Raw genomic sequence first — 15,978 nt, 5'->3', positions numbered from 1 at the left:
TCGTCTATGTCCAAGGAAACTTAGAAAACACAGGCTCCACTCAGCCTCAGCCAGTGAGCTTTGGTAAGTGGGTACTTATTCATGCCTTCTTCTCTTCTTTCCCTACCTTGCTCTATAACAGATTTATGGTGGCTTAAAACAAATCCTCAAGGGTGGGTAATCTAGGATCTGCGGGAGGTATCAGGCAAAAGGGGCACATAACTGGAGACCATACTGGTAAAAAATATATAAAGACCCTGGATAGAAACATTGAAACACATGCATTATATGTATGTTCCTATTACACCACTTCATGTGTTTTCTGCTTAAGGTAGCTAGACTAAAACATGCAAATAGCTGGGTCTATTTGCAAATAGAAATAAAGACACACACACACACGCACATACATACTTTTGTGTGTGCTCTGTTATTTTACCCCACAATAAAATATCATGGGTTGCTGGGATATAGAGGGAGAAATATGCCTGAAGAGTTGGCTGTAGGACCATGAAAATATAGAAATATATGTTAGGAAAAATGGAAGAGGTCTGACAGGCTAAGGATGCTTGCAATTAAAATAGGGTATAAAGAGTACTTTTAAAATAAATACCAAGAATTTTAAAATGACAGTGATGGAACTTGTCCCTCACTTCTCATTTGTCAGGGTATCACTGGCTTTAAAGCATCCTATGAAGTATTACCCAGGTCGTCTGTTCAGAAAGCCTTCTTTCTTAGCAGTAAATATATAATCTTTACAACAAAAGCTTCTATTGTATAAGGATATCTTGTTTATTCTTTATAACACATGTTGATAATAAAGATGCTCAATAGTTATATAATGATGAAGTTACATTTCACAGCCTATTCGTTTTCCATTTCTAATGGCCCATTTTATTAATTGCCATAATTTTCAATTCTGCTATCAAAAACAAGTCAACTGTTACTCTGATTACTACTGGGTGTTTAAAACTATCATCTTGATGACAAATAAGTGAATAGAATCCTGCAAATAGAGATACTTGGCATATTTCAAAGAGGAGTAGGAATTATATCTGATGGTAGAAAATAGTAGGATTTATATATAAAAATCTAAGACTTCAGTTATCCTATTTATTATTTTTAAGCTATACACAATCTTCAGTAGTTTTCTGTCAAGGTAGGAACTTTATATGGTATAGCCTGAAAAATATTTGCATATGACATTTAACTGACTTTTAACTATAAAGCATTTGGACTGTTTTAAAATAAATATAAAACACTGGTACACGAATGCTCTTCTCTTTCCAAGTCATTATCTTGAAAGAACACAAACTTCCTTGCATGATGTCACAGTTCAAATATTTTTAAATTATTGGTCAGCTTTTAAAAAACTGTAATTCAGATTATGCTGGATACTGATGCCTCCTAGGTAAGCACTTTTCCTATTTCTGATATTTCTAGAGTTGTCACTGCCTATAATCCATGGTTGTGGCTGTAAGGTGTGGCAGTTTGGCTAGCCGGAAGTAGTCACCACCTATGTTAAAATAGTTTTAAAAGATTTTCACATTCTGCCCCTGCAGGCTGTATCATTCTTTGTGGTGGGTTCTTTCACTTCATACACGAGATGACAGTAGTGTATGAATTTTTCAGATTTATCACAAAGTCTTTTTGCCCAAAGTCACTCTTCAGAGTTTGCCAAGTTCAAAGCACCACAGGATTGGGTAAACCAATACTTCAGCATCTCTTGGTGGCACTGGAGCACTCTTTCCTAGGGAAAAAGCCAACGCTCTACCCACTGTCTGGAGTGGCAGTCTGAGCCAAGGATGGCTTGGTGGTGGTGGGCTGTGGGGGACGGACAGGATATGGAAAAAGCCAACTGATCCTTTTCCTTCAGTCTGTTGTGACCTGGCCTCCTGAACTCCTTCTGGGGCTTTGTGATCCACAGCTTGGGAAGAATCAGGGGAAAGCACTTGCCAAATTGAGCAGAACAGCTGCTTCCTGTTTAAATTTTTTGAGTGGAACATTGAATTTCTTTTTCAGAGCATGTTGGGATGTAAGAAGAAATAGAAATGCCACCGTCAAAAGTAGTTTGGTTTTTTTTTTTTTAGTTTTAGAAAATAAAGCCCTCGTATTCAGAGAAGATAGGGTCTGGGTTACTTTATTCCACGTTATGAAAGACTGTTAACAAAAGAATAAGTACTTATTTTTTTCTCAGAACTTAATAACTACTGTATTCATTACTCAAGTTAATAGCAGCTCCCTCAGCCTATGAGAAAGTTATTTAATAACAATAATAAACACAGCACTTAGCATATGTCAGGCACTCCTTGCTTTTGCATATTTAGTCACTTACTTCTTAAAACAACTTTATGAGGTAGATCCTATTATATCCATTTTACACACGAGGAAACTGAGGCACTTAGAGTTTAAGAAGCATGCCAAGTCATGCAGCTAGCAGGAGGCAGAGACAGGACTTAAGCCAAGAAAGTGGGGTCCTGAATCTGTGCTCTTAACCACTCTGTTATACCCAGTTGGTTCCTAAAAAGCAGAAAGATTCCTGTTTTTTGCTAGGCAAGAGTTCACTTATCTCTTAGTGTAGTAAAGTGCAATTTTTACCTAATTCTTCAACGTGACATGTGGGGAATTCAAAAATACACAGAGCCTGCAAACTTGTTCACTTTTATGAATGATTCTAAGCAACAAAAATGCTTTATGGGTTTAAATGAGTCAAATGCATTAATTATTCTCTTTTGATAACTAGCTGATGGTCTGTATTTACAGTCTCTTGCCTTCCATGAAAGACAACACTGGAGATATATGAAGACTTTTTTTTTTCTTTTAGGGAAAGGGAATTAGGTCAAATTAGATCAAAGGTGAAATATCGCTGGAGTTAGCTGAGAAAGAAATCAGGAGAAATCAGAGAAGAGCCCAATAGGACTTGGTTTCCACAATTCTCATATTTAACCATGAAATTAAAATTAGACGCAGGGCTGGATCTTCCTGGCCATAAGCAGTTTAGTCAATGAGCTGCAGAGTTTATACACTCTTATTTCTATTCTTTTTAAAATTTCATTGTCTGAAGGGTCTGAAAATTATGACCACTGAATAAATTCTCATTTTTATTAAATAATGAGTAGAAAGACTTCAGAGTTGACTTAGGAGAAACACAGGAAACATGGTAAATGTGTGTAAGGGCACCCCAAAGTGTGCAAATGAAAGCAAATCTCTAAAACATGATGATTTTGCTAAAGTATTATAAGTAATTCTGGAGAGAAAAAAGACAGCCCCATGTGAATTCTTTTTCATATTTTTCGTCTCTGTTCAGAGTTCCAACCAGATGTTTCAGCTTTAAGCAGCTAGAAGAATTTTTAACACAATAATTGAAGAAGTAAACTAAGATACAAATACATAAAAAGAATATTTTACGATGTAATGTTTATTAACATAACTTAAGAATTATTTTAAGTGCATGACAGGAATGGTCTACAGTAAAACGAATGAAATATTCTCAAGAATGTCTTTTATTATCTCTAGCTCTGTGTGCATTTTCAGCTGGTGACACGGAGTTGTTCAAAATCAAGTTTTGACCCCACTGGACTGGACATGCAGATGAGAGTGAGGTAAACTCCAGACAAGAAAACCAATGCCCGCAACCAGTAACAAGGGTTTCTCTTGATATTTATAGTCTATATTTACAAAAGAAGTGAAAACCAATTAGTCACTATGTACACGTGAATGACTATTAGTACTTCACCTTTACATGTGCATGTGCATTTGTAACAATCAAGTAAAAAATATAAATTTTAAATTATTTTTTAATGAAAAAATATAAAATGTGACTGATACACTCATCAATCTGAGCGCTTGTTCAATACCCAGCACTTAAAAATATTTGGAGGAAAAAAAAAAAGACAACCGAACTATATTCTGATGGAAGACAATAAAAGTGAAGAGATAAGAAAATAGTGAGTGTTAAGTGTGATTTAATAAGTACGGAGGTGAGGAGAAGGAAGATATGCGTGTAGGCAGGAATCACATAGCATAAATGAGATAAAGAATTGGAAATGAAAGATGTGAAATTGAACAGAACCAAGGTAATTTCAGGATGGGGTAAATAAATTTGTTTTGATGAGTTCGTACTGTTAGCCAATGCAGATTGACTTCCTTCTAGAGTTTCATTAGCAGACATGCCTGGGACATTGACCCTACAATATGCTACAACGTCAGTTCCTTATTTGGCTTCCGTTAAGAGGGCAAGGGTGTAACTTGACATACAATGACCTCAACACAACTTCAGGAGGTATCTCTGTACTTGCTGAAGAAACACTGGACAGCATCCACTATCGTCCCAAGCTCGGGCTGGGTTGGAATTCTTAGACCTCGAGTTTCTTCTTTCTCTAAAGACTGAGGTCCCACAGCGGTTGGGACAACTCACCCCTGGAAAGGGAGCCCCCAAATCTTTCCCCATGTGCTTCCCAGCCCGTTCCCGTAAGGAGGGGGCGTCGCGTCCCAGGCCAGCCTGCTAGTTGAGGCAGGGGCAGCAGAAGCAGCAGATGGTCCGGCAGGGGTTCTTCTTCTTGTACTGCACAGCCTTGCCCACGTGCGCCTTGGCCTGGCCCGTGTAGTCGAGGGTCTTCTCCACGTTGAGCTCGATGACGTTGAGGGTGTCGGCCTGCTCCTCCACCAGCACGGCCATCTGCAGGAAGAGCTCATGCACGTCGCGGATGCGGCTCTCCAGCTTGAGCAGCTCGCGGTGGCGGCTCTCGATCTCGCTGAGGGCCGCCCGCGCGCCCTTCACGTCCGCCAGCAGGTTCTCGGAGAACACGTCCCACTTGCCCTGCTCGAACATGTCCTCGATCTGGTCTCCCGAGACGTCCTTGCCCATGATCTCCAGCTGGCGCTGGATGCGGATCTTGCAGTTGTCGCGCTGCTTCATCTCGGCCTGGTTGTACTCGTACATGGCCTGCTGGAAGGCGCGGGTGAGCGCGCTGTACTGGGCGCGCGAGATGCGCGCCACGGCCGAGTTCGGTCCGTGCCGGGCCTCGGCCTCGTCGCTCAGCGCCTGCATGGCGCGCAGCTTGCGGTGGATGTTTTCGCCGCGGGCCTTGATGTCCTTGGCAATGGAGTTGGTGTCGCGCTTGATGCTGCTGAGACGCCGCATGGACGTGAGGAAGCGGGCATTTTGCTTTCCCAGCCGCTTCACGTCTGTCATGAGCTGATGGTTCTCATTCTGAAGGTCCTGGATGTCTCGGTACAAGGACTGCAGGATGTGGTCCGTCTCAAACACGATGTCCTCATGTGGCGAGTCAAATTCCTCATCTTCATCTGGGAACTGCTGGTCATACTGCTTGGTTAATTCCAGAAGTTCTGGGAGCCGGTCCTTCATTTTGCCTGCAAGTACAGATACCGAGGTTAAATCTTCTAGTGAGAGTCAAACATTCGCACTGAGGGAATTGAAGCTTAAAATAAAGAAACATTCTGCTCAGCACTCCCAATTCTTTATTCCGGGGCGTAGTGAACGCACTGAATGAACCTTAATGTTCTATGGCATTTTGCTTACAAGTGAAGGACAAATGTGACGTAGTCATGAACATAGTTGCATTTTATAGCCTGTAGGTCTCTGCAGTTCAATATTACAGTGTTCAATCAGCAATTAAAAATTTTAGATTGCATTGGAAACCAATCTTTTTCTTGCTTTTAAGTTTGCCAATAATCGCAAATCAAAACAGAAACAGAAAAAGGGAAAAGAGGAGGAAAATACTTGAAAAGATCATGATTTTTAATAGAGTTCATTTACAAGGCTTGGGTCAAGTAAATGTCTATTGCGTGTCCATTTCAGCACCGGTGAGCATTAGTCCTATACATCATAACAGTTCTTCAAACAGTGACCATATAAAGCATGGTTTAAGTTTTTTTCTTTTAAAAAGTTATAACCTGGCCAGGTTGCTCAGCTGGTTGGAGAGTTGTCCTAGACACCAAAAGGTTGCAGGCTTGCTCCCTGGTCAGGGCGTGTACGGGAGGCAACCGATTGGTGTTTCTCTCTCTCCTTTCCTCTCTCTCTAAAAATCAATAAATATATCCTTGTGTGAGGGCAAAAAAATGCTATAAAAATAAAACGTGCTTGAAATAAAACAACAAAATACACAGACAAAAACCTAATAAAGAAGTATAAAATTTGGAAATTAAAATGTCCTTGTTCTTCTGCCCAATATCATTGATATATGCTTCCATTTGAGTGCTTGTTCAATACTCAGTTCTTACAAACGTTTGAGGGGGAAAAGAACAAGAACTAGTCTAATGGAAGATAGTAAAAGTAAAAAAGACGAGGAAGTGGTTAAGTGTTTAATGTGATTTTAATAAGTAGGAGAGGTGAGCAGAAATAAGGTATACATTTAGGCAAGAATCACATAACACAAGCCAGTTAAAGGATCAGCAATAAAAGGCGAGAGACATATAGTTTTTCCCAAGGTCTTTAGTGGTCAGCATCATTAACAAAGCTGCTTAAAAAAAAAAATTTACATGGAAAATTTCAATCATACACAAGCTTAGTAGCAATACTAAAACACACTCCTGTTTATCCATCACACAGCAGCAATACCTGCCCAATTTTAAGGGCTTTTTGAAACAACTTGGCAGCTCAAGTAGAATTTCCATGTTTTTATAAGGGTGGTTGTGATCATTTCCCTGCTTAGCAAGGCAAAATAATGTTCTCTATGTTCATATTTTTTTCCATAAGAGTAGCTAATATGTATCAGGTGCTTACATAGTGCCAGTAAGCAATTTCTAGGCACGTTTCATGTGATAGCCTCTTTAATCTTCATACAGACTCCATGAAGTGGGCTTTGTCATTATCAGAGTTGGCAAGTTGAGCACAGGAAGATTAAAGAACTCACCCAAGGCCACCAGTAAGTGAACATTTAGGCTCAGAGTACCCCACTTAACTACTGTAGTCAGTTATGTTCAGCAAATGTACAAAAGTGAGTCATGAAGAGCTACACTACTAAACAAGGAAATGGCAGATCTGGAGCCACTTAGAAGGGGACCCCAGTGCGGGCTGAGGCTGGCACCCCTTGTGCTGGGCCCGAAGCCACCCGGTGGAGGTATGAGGCAAGCTGAAGCCAGCCACCGCATGGGCCAGGCTTGTGGCCACTTGGGAAAGGCCTTAATTTGAGCTGAGACTGGCCACCACCACTTGTGCTACCAAGCAGGCCCAATGTGAGCCAAGGCTGGTTGCCACTCATGCCAGCTCAAGAGTGCCTGGGAAAGACTGCGCTGTGGGCCAAGGCTGGCCTCTGCCCATTTGCAGGGTCAGGAGCAGGCTTGGGATTAACTCCAGCCCGGGCAAACAAGTCGGGGAAGGGAAGATCTCTGAGGAATGCTGTGCCGGGGCCAACAGTGTTAGCTAGGTTAACAGAGAGTGACAGATTTGGTGCCTGCCTGCACTGGGCCAGCCAGGCGGAGGCACAACAGTTGCATCTGCCAGCACTTCCATCCCCAGAGAGTTACCACTGATCCCTCCCCTCCAGCCCTCACCCAAAAGTTAGTCAATTCCTCCCTGTATGACCCAGGCACTGCTTCTGCAGCCTCTGCCCTGGAGCTCAGAGTGAGCAAGTTTGTGAGTGAGTCCTCTAGGAATAGCATCCTGGTCTTCCACGGCCCTTCGTTTCTCTCGGATGTAATCCTCACTGGTTTTCAAGGCAAGGTGTTATGGGGGCTCCTCTTCCTGGCACGGGTACCCTGGCTGGGGAACCTCATGTGGGGCTCATGCATTACAAGCAGGTTACCATCTTATATGACCTGGGAAAGTACATTAGTTAGTTGCTATTGAGTTAAGCTGTATCCACCTGTTATAACATCCAATTTATTCTACTATCCAAGAGTAAGATGGGAGAGGAAATAGATAAGTTTTGATGAACAAGGCAAAAATAGGAGATACATGTCTTCCTTGCATCTTGGCCAAGACTCAGAAGGCACTACAATGGAAGGAAATGGGTGGTTAAGGGACAGTGCCACACCCTAGGACATCAGAGATCTGCTTGTTGACCTCCTACTAGTCCTAGACAGTTACCATACTCTGTACTGTTCTCCAAAAGCCATGAATCATCTCATTCATAGTATGAAGAGCAAAGCATACTTCAATCATACAGAAAATGGCCTTGGGTGGTGTTCAGAGATGGTCACTCTTCTCAAGATCTAATAACCCTAAAGTCATTGGTCCTAAATTAGGCGAAGGTCTATGCTTAATTGAAGGCTCATACCATAATCTGGTTAGGTGAGAGAAACAAACAGTGTGTGGAATGAAAAATTCTCTATGGAGGTGTAGATAAGACCTTGTCCTCCTGCCCACCTTTCTTGGTGCAGTCCAGCCCCTGGTGAGTTGGTCCCATTGACCTAGAAAGTCTCCTGGTTGCCAAAGAGCAAGCATTAGAAAAACTACTACAGCCCTGGCTGGTGTGGCTCAGTGGATTGAGTGCTGGCCTGCAAACCAAAGGGTCGCCATTTCAATTCCCAGTCAGGGCACATGCCTGGGTTGCAGGCCAGCTCCCCATTTGAGGGCATGTGAGAGGCAATCACACATTGATGTTTCTCTCCCTCTCTTTCTCCCTCCCTTCTCCTCTCTCTAAAAATAAAATCTTAAAAAAAAAAAAAACTACAATAAAAGTCAACCAAAAAGGTTGCTATTTCTAAGACTGTCTCCCAAGAGTTTCTGAACTGTGAGGTTCTAAAAAGGGAACTACGATAAATTGGAAAGAATAATCAAACAATTACATCGACCCTCCTCTCTGTGGTAAAGAATAATATAATAAACTTTAGCAAGTTATATTCATACAATTGCTCAAATAAATCCTGCTTTCATTCACACAGAGATGAATAATTCAAAAGGAAATTTAGAACCAACTACCAGAAATCTGCTTCTGCTTTCTAATTCTCTTTTCAGGCAGGCATATCACCTTCCTGAGAACTAGTTCCCTCAGGGAAGGAAGGGGAAATTGCACAATCCTTCTTTTATTGGGCAATTGGATGTTAGGTAAGAGAAAATAAAGAAATACTCAAATGATGGTAGCTTGGCGGCTCTCAGACTTTAGGAAGCAACAGAACCATCGAGAGAGCAGCAGCAAATGTTACAGGGGCCTGGGCCCTTTAGAGTTTGATTCAGTAGGTCTAGGACGATCTGCAGGTGAGTCAAATGGAAACAGAAACTTGTGACCCATTCCGTGGATACTTATGATGGCAGCTTTTTATTCACAAACACCATGCAGTTCCAGACAACTGAAGTCGTCCCCAGGTTAGGGCCAACTTGAACAAACAATTGTTAGGGAAAGATTCACAAAGATAAGGAAAGAAAGGTTCAGAAAGCAGGTTTGTACCTAATTCAGAAGATCAATAAATGGGGCGTGATTACTGCATAAATGAGCCACACCCCGGGTGCTACGAAGAACAACCATAAAAGTAACGGTTCCCTACATGCTTCTAAGGGAACCAGTTGTAAGCACAACACATAGTCATATCGCTTATCTTAAAATAGAGGTTTTATGCCTCCTTACCCTAAGGAGAACAAGGAAAAAATGTCAATACATAGTTATGAGCTGAATTGTACCCCCCAAATTCATATGTTGAAGCCCTAACCCCAGAAACTCAGAATGTAATTGATTTGGAGATGAGGTCTTGGAAGAGAGAATTAAGTTAAAAGGTGGTCTTTATATAATCTATACATTATTACACATTAAACAATATATGCATTAAGCAAATTTTTCCTACTACCAGGAAACAAAACCTTTCCCTCGATTCACATCAATACGTTAAAAGTATTTTTCACAAGTTGTGAGAAACTTCAGAATGGGAAGCATAATGCAGAGTGAGGCAATGTGCAAATCATGTGAGATTTATTATGAAGATAAACTTATAGATTACAGGAGGGGAGCAAATCCAAAAGCACAGGAGGGCCTTCTTTTTGTAGTAATGACAACGAAATGTACCAGAGACTATTCTTCTGTAATGTGAATTCAGAAAGCTTTAGACTTTTGTTTCATTCAAGAACTAAAGTACACATTTAGAAACATACAGACACACCATTCATCTACTCGTGAAACTAAAAAGATATTGCCCCAAAATACAGACTCTAAACGAGGACTTTTGAACCAAGGCCACCTCCATAATGAAGTTACCATGTTCTGATTTTCAGATTTTATCATTTATCCCTTCTATGTCCTGATTTTATACCAATGTTTAAAGTCTTGTTAAAAGAAAATGAGGACTACAAATCAGAATGTCTTTATGCCCAGGTTCACCACTAGTCCACAGGGCGCCTTAACGAACCTTTGGGGAGGGACCATATGACATCTTTGTGAAAACTAGAAGAGCACCCCTTTCCCTGGGTGGCGGCACCCCTGTACCAGGGTGCAAAGCCTGTGAACCAGGCATAGATGTGGCCAGGGACCCTTGTGCTGGGCAAAACATGCACAGGCCCACGTGGTTACCCTGAATGTGCTTTTCTCCACCACCTCCTCCAGTCCCTCCAGTCCAACCATCACCACAAAGATCTTGTAGGAGCCAGGAAATCCCAGAGGTCCTGTGTCACAATAACTTAGTGGTTACTTTTTAGGACACGCCACAGTAATACAGTCCTTAAAGGACAACAAGTATGTTTTCCCAAACAGATGGATTCAGACCCATAAATAATAATTTCATTCAACAGAGTAAAACCCAGTGTTCTGCTCAATTTCTTGATTTTAAAAAGAAACAAACCTCATCTAAGAGGGAAAAAGTCATTCTTTGAATTTCTAAAAATTATAGACTAAAAAAAGGTTTTATCTTCTTGTTGCTCTAAAGTTAATTTAAAACAAAAACAAAAACTTGTGTTGGATCTGAAGTGCATTGGCAAGAACACATTTAATAGTTTAATTTTAGAGGATTTCCTCAAAACACAATTTGAGTATTTGAAGAGTGTTGAGATGGATTATAATTATAAAAGTGCAAGGCTAGAAGAAATACTTTTAAAAAATATCTCTTGTTTCTTCTCTCCTCTAAAGCAAAAAAGCATGAAGGAGTTTCTCCAAAGCATTTTTGGGGAGAGCCTTATCTAAAAGAGCATTCTCCACTTTTTAATCACTTTTACTCATTTGTTGCTCCCTGACACTTTCACTTTTCAGTTCCCTCAATCAGAATTTTCTGCCAATGTCTCAAGAGAAGAAGGAAGTTAATTACACATAGTCAATAACCAGCTAGTGGGCAGTCAGGATTGTACTTACAGCAACATGCTTTGGGGTGCATTCTGTGGAAAAGCACTGTAAATCAAAGCAGCCATCTCCATATTTGATCCATACATTCTGCTCTATAGCTAAGTACTATGCAGCCCCTATATAGGGAATTAGCTTCATATCCGTTTTAGAGGTGAGGAACTTGAGGCCTAATGAGTTTAAGCAACTTGTCTGAAGACTAATTTGAGAGCCCATCTGTAAACCACAAAGCTATGTCAGCTTATTTTTCCTGACCCTCCCTTAAACAGGTTTCTGAAGTCTTTAATCTTACAGGGGACTTACTCCCGTTGAAGTCAATCTGAGCTGCTGTAACAACATACCACAGAATTGGTAGCTCATAAACAACAGAAATTTCTCACAGTTATGGAGGCTGGAAGTCTGAGATCAAGGTGCCAACCTGGCTGGGTTCTCTGTCTAGTGAGGGCTCCCTTCCTGGTTCATAAATGTCCATTTTCTTGCTGTAACTGCACATGGCAGAAGAGGCAAGCAAGCTCTTGGGGCCTCTTTTATGAGGACACTAATCCCACTTGTGAGGGCTCCACCCTCATGACCTAATCACTTCCCAAAGATGCCACCTCCTAATACCATCATCTCAGAGGTTAGGACTTCAACATATGGAATTTGGGGGGGGGGCAGGGCACAAACAGACCACAGGATGCCCCAATCAAGGTTTTATATATGGAACAAATTACTAGCAACTAGTAACCTAGATGATGAACACATGGAATTCTCTTCATCATTTAGGACCATTATCTTCTTTCCCACAATAATGTCATATCAGAGTTTCTCCAAACACTGTGATGTTTCAGGTGTTAGAGCATTCAATTAGGCTGTAACTTACCCTAAAGTCCACAGAACTATTAAGGCTCAAAGATAATTCTCTTATAACAAAGATTCACTGTGGTTATGACTGACCCAAGACTGAAATAAGCAAGCACTGATACTTGAAGACAGAAGTTTAACAGTCAGGAGGGCAGAAGTGACAAGTGAGAAAATGCCAGCAGATGAGCTTGTTAAGGTAGAAGGACGCTCCAGGGTCAGGGGTCAAATCACCTACATGAGCTTCTCCACACTTATATGTATTAGCATTTACAAATGAAAACAGTTGTTGCTTTCTCTTATACCTGATCTGGCTTTGGCCCTAGAATGTGAAGCAAGCTTTTGGCTGGAAAATATAAAAGAAATGTATGTAAAAGGAGAAAATATTGGCTTAATTTTTAGTCCAATTTGAAAATGTGTACATCTTCGATCTACCCTGGCTGGTTTGGCTCAGTGGATTGAGCGTCGGCCTGCGAGCTAAGTGTCGCTGGTTCGATCTTCCAGTCAGGGCACATCAGAGAAGGAAAACTCTGATTCCAAAAAACCTCCGCTGCCTTGCGGCATACCTCTTCAGGGGAAAGGCTAAGGGAGTAAACCCCGACAGAAAATCCGGAGCCGGAGTCCCTAAGGCGGTTCGACGTTGTAGTCAACACCGGCAACTCCTGCGGCGCACCTGAAGCCAAGCTGTATTGACTCCGTCTTTCCCTTGGACCCTTCAGCTGCGAAGAGAGGGGGGGTCTGCTGCATGGGCAACAGCAGACCCTCCATATCACCCTGCCCAGGCTCTGTAGCTTCAGCTTCACTGGAGAGGACACTCCAGCGTCATCGCAAGATGTCGATTCAACATGGGAGGAGACAGATACCGTGTCACTCCCGAGTCGGACTGCACAACCATTCTCGGCGGTGCAGATAGACTCTTAAGAAGCTACACCATCGTCTCTCGAGACGGATGGCTGCCGACATCTTCGATCAAACTTTATATTTCATAACTATTCATGGAGTACTTTTAAAAGAGAGAAATCAATATAGTTTCCAGAATCATTAATGACTTTTTTTTTTTCCAATTCAAATATCAGCTAAGGACAATCCCACAGGATTTTTACATTCCTTTTTCTGCTTCCCTCTCTCTTAGACAAAGTCATTTGAGTCACTGATTCATTGGCTGGTTACTCCTCATCAATTCTCCAAAGAAATATTATATTATTATTATTATTATTGGCTGCAGAAAAATCTGTTACCTAGCATCATCTATGCATGATATTTTTCCATGTAAGGGACTTTTACCTAACTGAAGTTCCTCTCTTCAAAGGCGAAAGGTGTTCACATTTTTGAACTGTGCAGTGATACACTTTCATTTATTTTAAAATGTTTCTTTCCTTGGCATTAAAATGTCAAACCCTAACTCAGTGATCTCCATATACTGATACTGACCTTCCTTTCATTGCTCTTACAGGTGGTAGCAGACTAAGAAATTGGATAAAAACCAAGTATTTAATAATGGTATGCTGTACGTGGGTCAGCAACCTTCTAGAATCAAACCTACTAAGTAAAACAAGGAAGGAAAATGTAATGTCAGTGACAAACTGAGTGTCCAGTAGTTCCCTCTTTTTACTGGACATTTGACATACAGTCCATCAACAATGTTCACAATAAGTCTGAGAGAAGGGTAACACAATTTTCAGTTGGCTGATGAATGGATTCCAGAGAAGTAAAGTTCCTCATCCAATCCATCCTGTTAGTGAGAGAGCAGACTGGGACCTGAGCTCACATCTGCCCAGATCCTAGGGATGTTCTGTTTGCTCAATCTTGCACTGAAGCTGTGCGAAGAGTTGGAGGTAAGTGGGGTTAGTGTTGATGAGAAGCATTCTTTCCCACTCTCAAATTTCCTTCCCTGTAGGTGACTCTCCACCTCCTCCTGCCAAGGAGCATGGATTCCTTACCTGACTAGTGAATCTGGACGGAGAAATTGTCCTTGGTGGCCCAGCTTCTTCTTCCCTTCTCTCTGAAGTGGGCTTACTACAGAGAACATGTATTCTCCTCTGCTCCTCTGATCTTCATTTCCACTGATAGCAATAACATTCTAATATATGTATAGCATTTTCATGAACCTGGCATATATTGGAACCTCATTAAATGACTGCTATTAACTTTACTATTTTAGTACCAGATAGTCTCTTAAGTATGAATGCATCAAATTACTAGATTATTTCCCTGATGTGATGATCATCAACTCATATCCCACTTTCTTTTTATTTTTTAATTGATTTTAGAGAGTGAGAAAGAGAGGGAGAAAGAGAGGGAGAGAAGCATTGATGTGAGAGAGAAACATCAACCAGCTGCCTCTTGCAACTGAAATAGTCATGTGCCCTGACCAGGAATCAAACCCACAACCTTTTGGTCTGCAGGATGATGCCCAATCAACTAAGCCACACCAGCCAGGGCCACATCCACTTCCTTGATCTGACCTCCTAAGTGCCCCATTGTTCCCCACCCCCAAGTTTTTGTGGAAGATTAAAAAATAAATTACCACACATTCTTTGCAGCCTCTCCAAATCAAGAGGTATAGACTTTCTCAAAATCTCAAATTTGAGTGTGCTGTAAGACTGGGACTTGCTGGAACTATTATGACAACATAATCAATAAAATATACTTAAAAGAAAAAAAGACTGGGACTTGCTTTGGCAAATGGTAGTAAATATGATGCAGCAAGAGGCCTGAAAAGCACTTGTATACAAGGGCTTGCTACTGGGAACCCCGGTACAACCACATGAGGAAGCTGGGGCTTCTCTGCAGGATGATGAGGCTCTCAGCAAACCCATCGATGACTCTAGGTACCTGAATGAGTCCATGAGGCATCAATAGGAGACTTCTCAGCCAAATAGAATGGTGAGAAATCATACATCATTGCTGTTTAAGTCACTAAGATTTGTAGCAGTTTCGTAGACTGCAAAAAACAGCTGAAACACAAATTGGTACCCAGGAGCAGCACACTACCATAACAGAAACCTAAAACATTCAACATTGACTTTGGAACCAGACTGCAGGTGAAAAGCAGGGAGGTAACTATTAGCAAAAACTGGGAAAATGGTATGCCAACCGTTAGTCGAGACTGCGAAGGTGATTAGAAAATTATACCACAGTCAGGAGAAAAGGCAACCCTTATTACATAGTTGCAAAATAATTGGCAAAACTGCTGCCCATGGCAGCATGATATTAAAATGTACACAATAAATTTTGGATCTAGCTGCAAAGATCTCAAAACAGGAAACTGAAAGTGTTCGTGGAGGGCTTCTAGCTACATATAAGGTTCTGCAAGAGAGAGGAGCTAAAAATAAAGTACCTAGTCAATAAGCATTGTTTGGAGGGCAGAATCAGAGCTCACAACACTGGAAAATAAAATCCTGTACCTCTCCAGCCTCTTCAGATGGAACACAAGACTCTGATAGTAAGAAACGACCTAGTAGTCTAGTGGACCATCTCGGCTAGGCAAAGGGGTTTGGGGACTCCTAAGGGGATTATCTTATAGCAGCTTGACACTCAGCCCAGAGTAGAGAGTGTGGTCGTGGGTTTTAGGGTTAGGAAAGCTACCAAGTTTTTAAAGAGTTTTACTGGCAAGCACAAAAGCTTGACCTGAAAGAGACAGAGACCATTCAAAAGAAAGGAGGCTTCTGGGTGCCTGACTTTCTATGAGCAGGAACGAGGCCAAGGTAGCTATTTAGAAGCAACAATAAGCCATTCCTTCTGAGAAAGGAAGAATGCTTCAGAGGGTAGAGCCAAGAGCAGTGGAGAACTTGACACCAGTGAGCCACCCCCGAGGAGAAGAACTGGGTCCTAACCAAGGAACATCCTGGGTCAGGAGTGAGGGGAGCTAGTCACAGGGACCTGGGCAGAACTGCTGTGGACCACTGATTGCTATTTGCAACCTGTCCATGTGCCTTTGTTT

At 41.6% G+C, this 15,978-nt stretch overlaps 1 protein-coding gene across 2 annotated transcripts in view; it reads right to left on the bottom strand.

The window, feature by feature from the left end:
- Positions 1 to 3,376: 3,376 nt before the first annotated feature.
- STX11 (syntaxin 11) overlaps positions 3,377 to 15,978 on the bottom strand; it is a 34,426-nt gene continuing 21,824 nt past the window's right edge. For both annotated transcript variants that reach the window (XM_090279941.1, XM_090279942.1), the window contains exon 2: positions 3,377 to 5,349. In XM_090279941.1, coding sequence (XP_090136067.1) covers positions 4,481 to 5,349 — 869 coding nt within the window. In that variant the 3' untranslated portion in view covers positions 3,377 to 4,480. The remainder of the gene's footprint in view (positions 5,350 to 15,978) is intronic.

The sequence above is a fragment of the Furipterus horrens genome, unplaced genomic scaffold, assembly GCF_987537825.1.
Source record: "Furipterus horrens unplaced genomic scaffold, mFurHor1.1.pri manual_scaffold_6, whole genome shotgun sequence".
Lineage (NCBI taxonomy): Eukaryota > Metazoa > Chordata > Mammalia > Chiroptera > Furipteridae > Furipterus > Furipterus horrens.
Note: the sequence above shows the minus strand (reverse complement) of the source record. Positions and strands in the feature narration are given on the sequence as shown.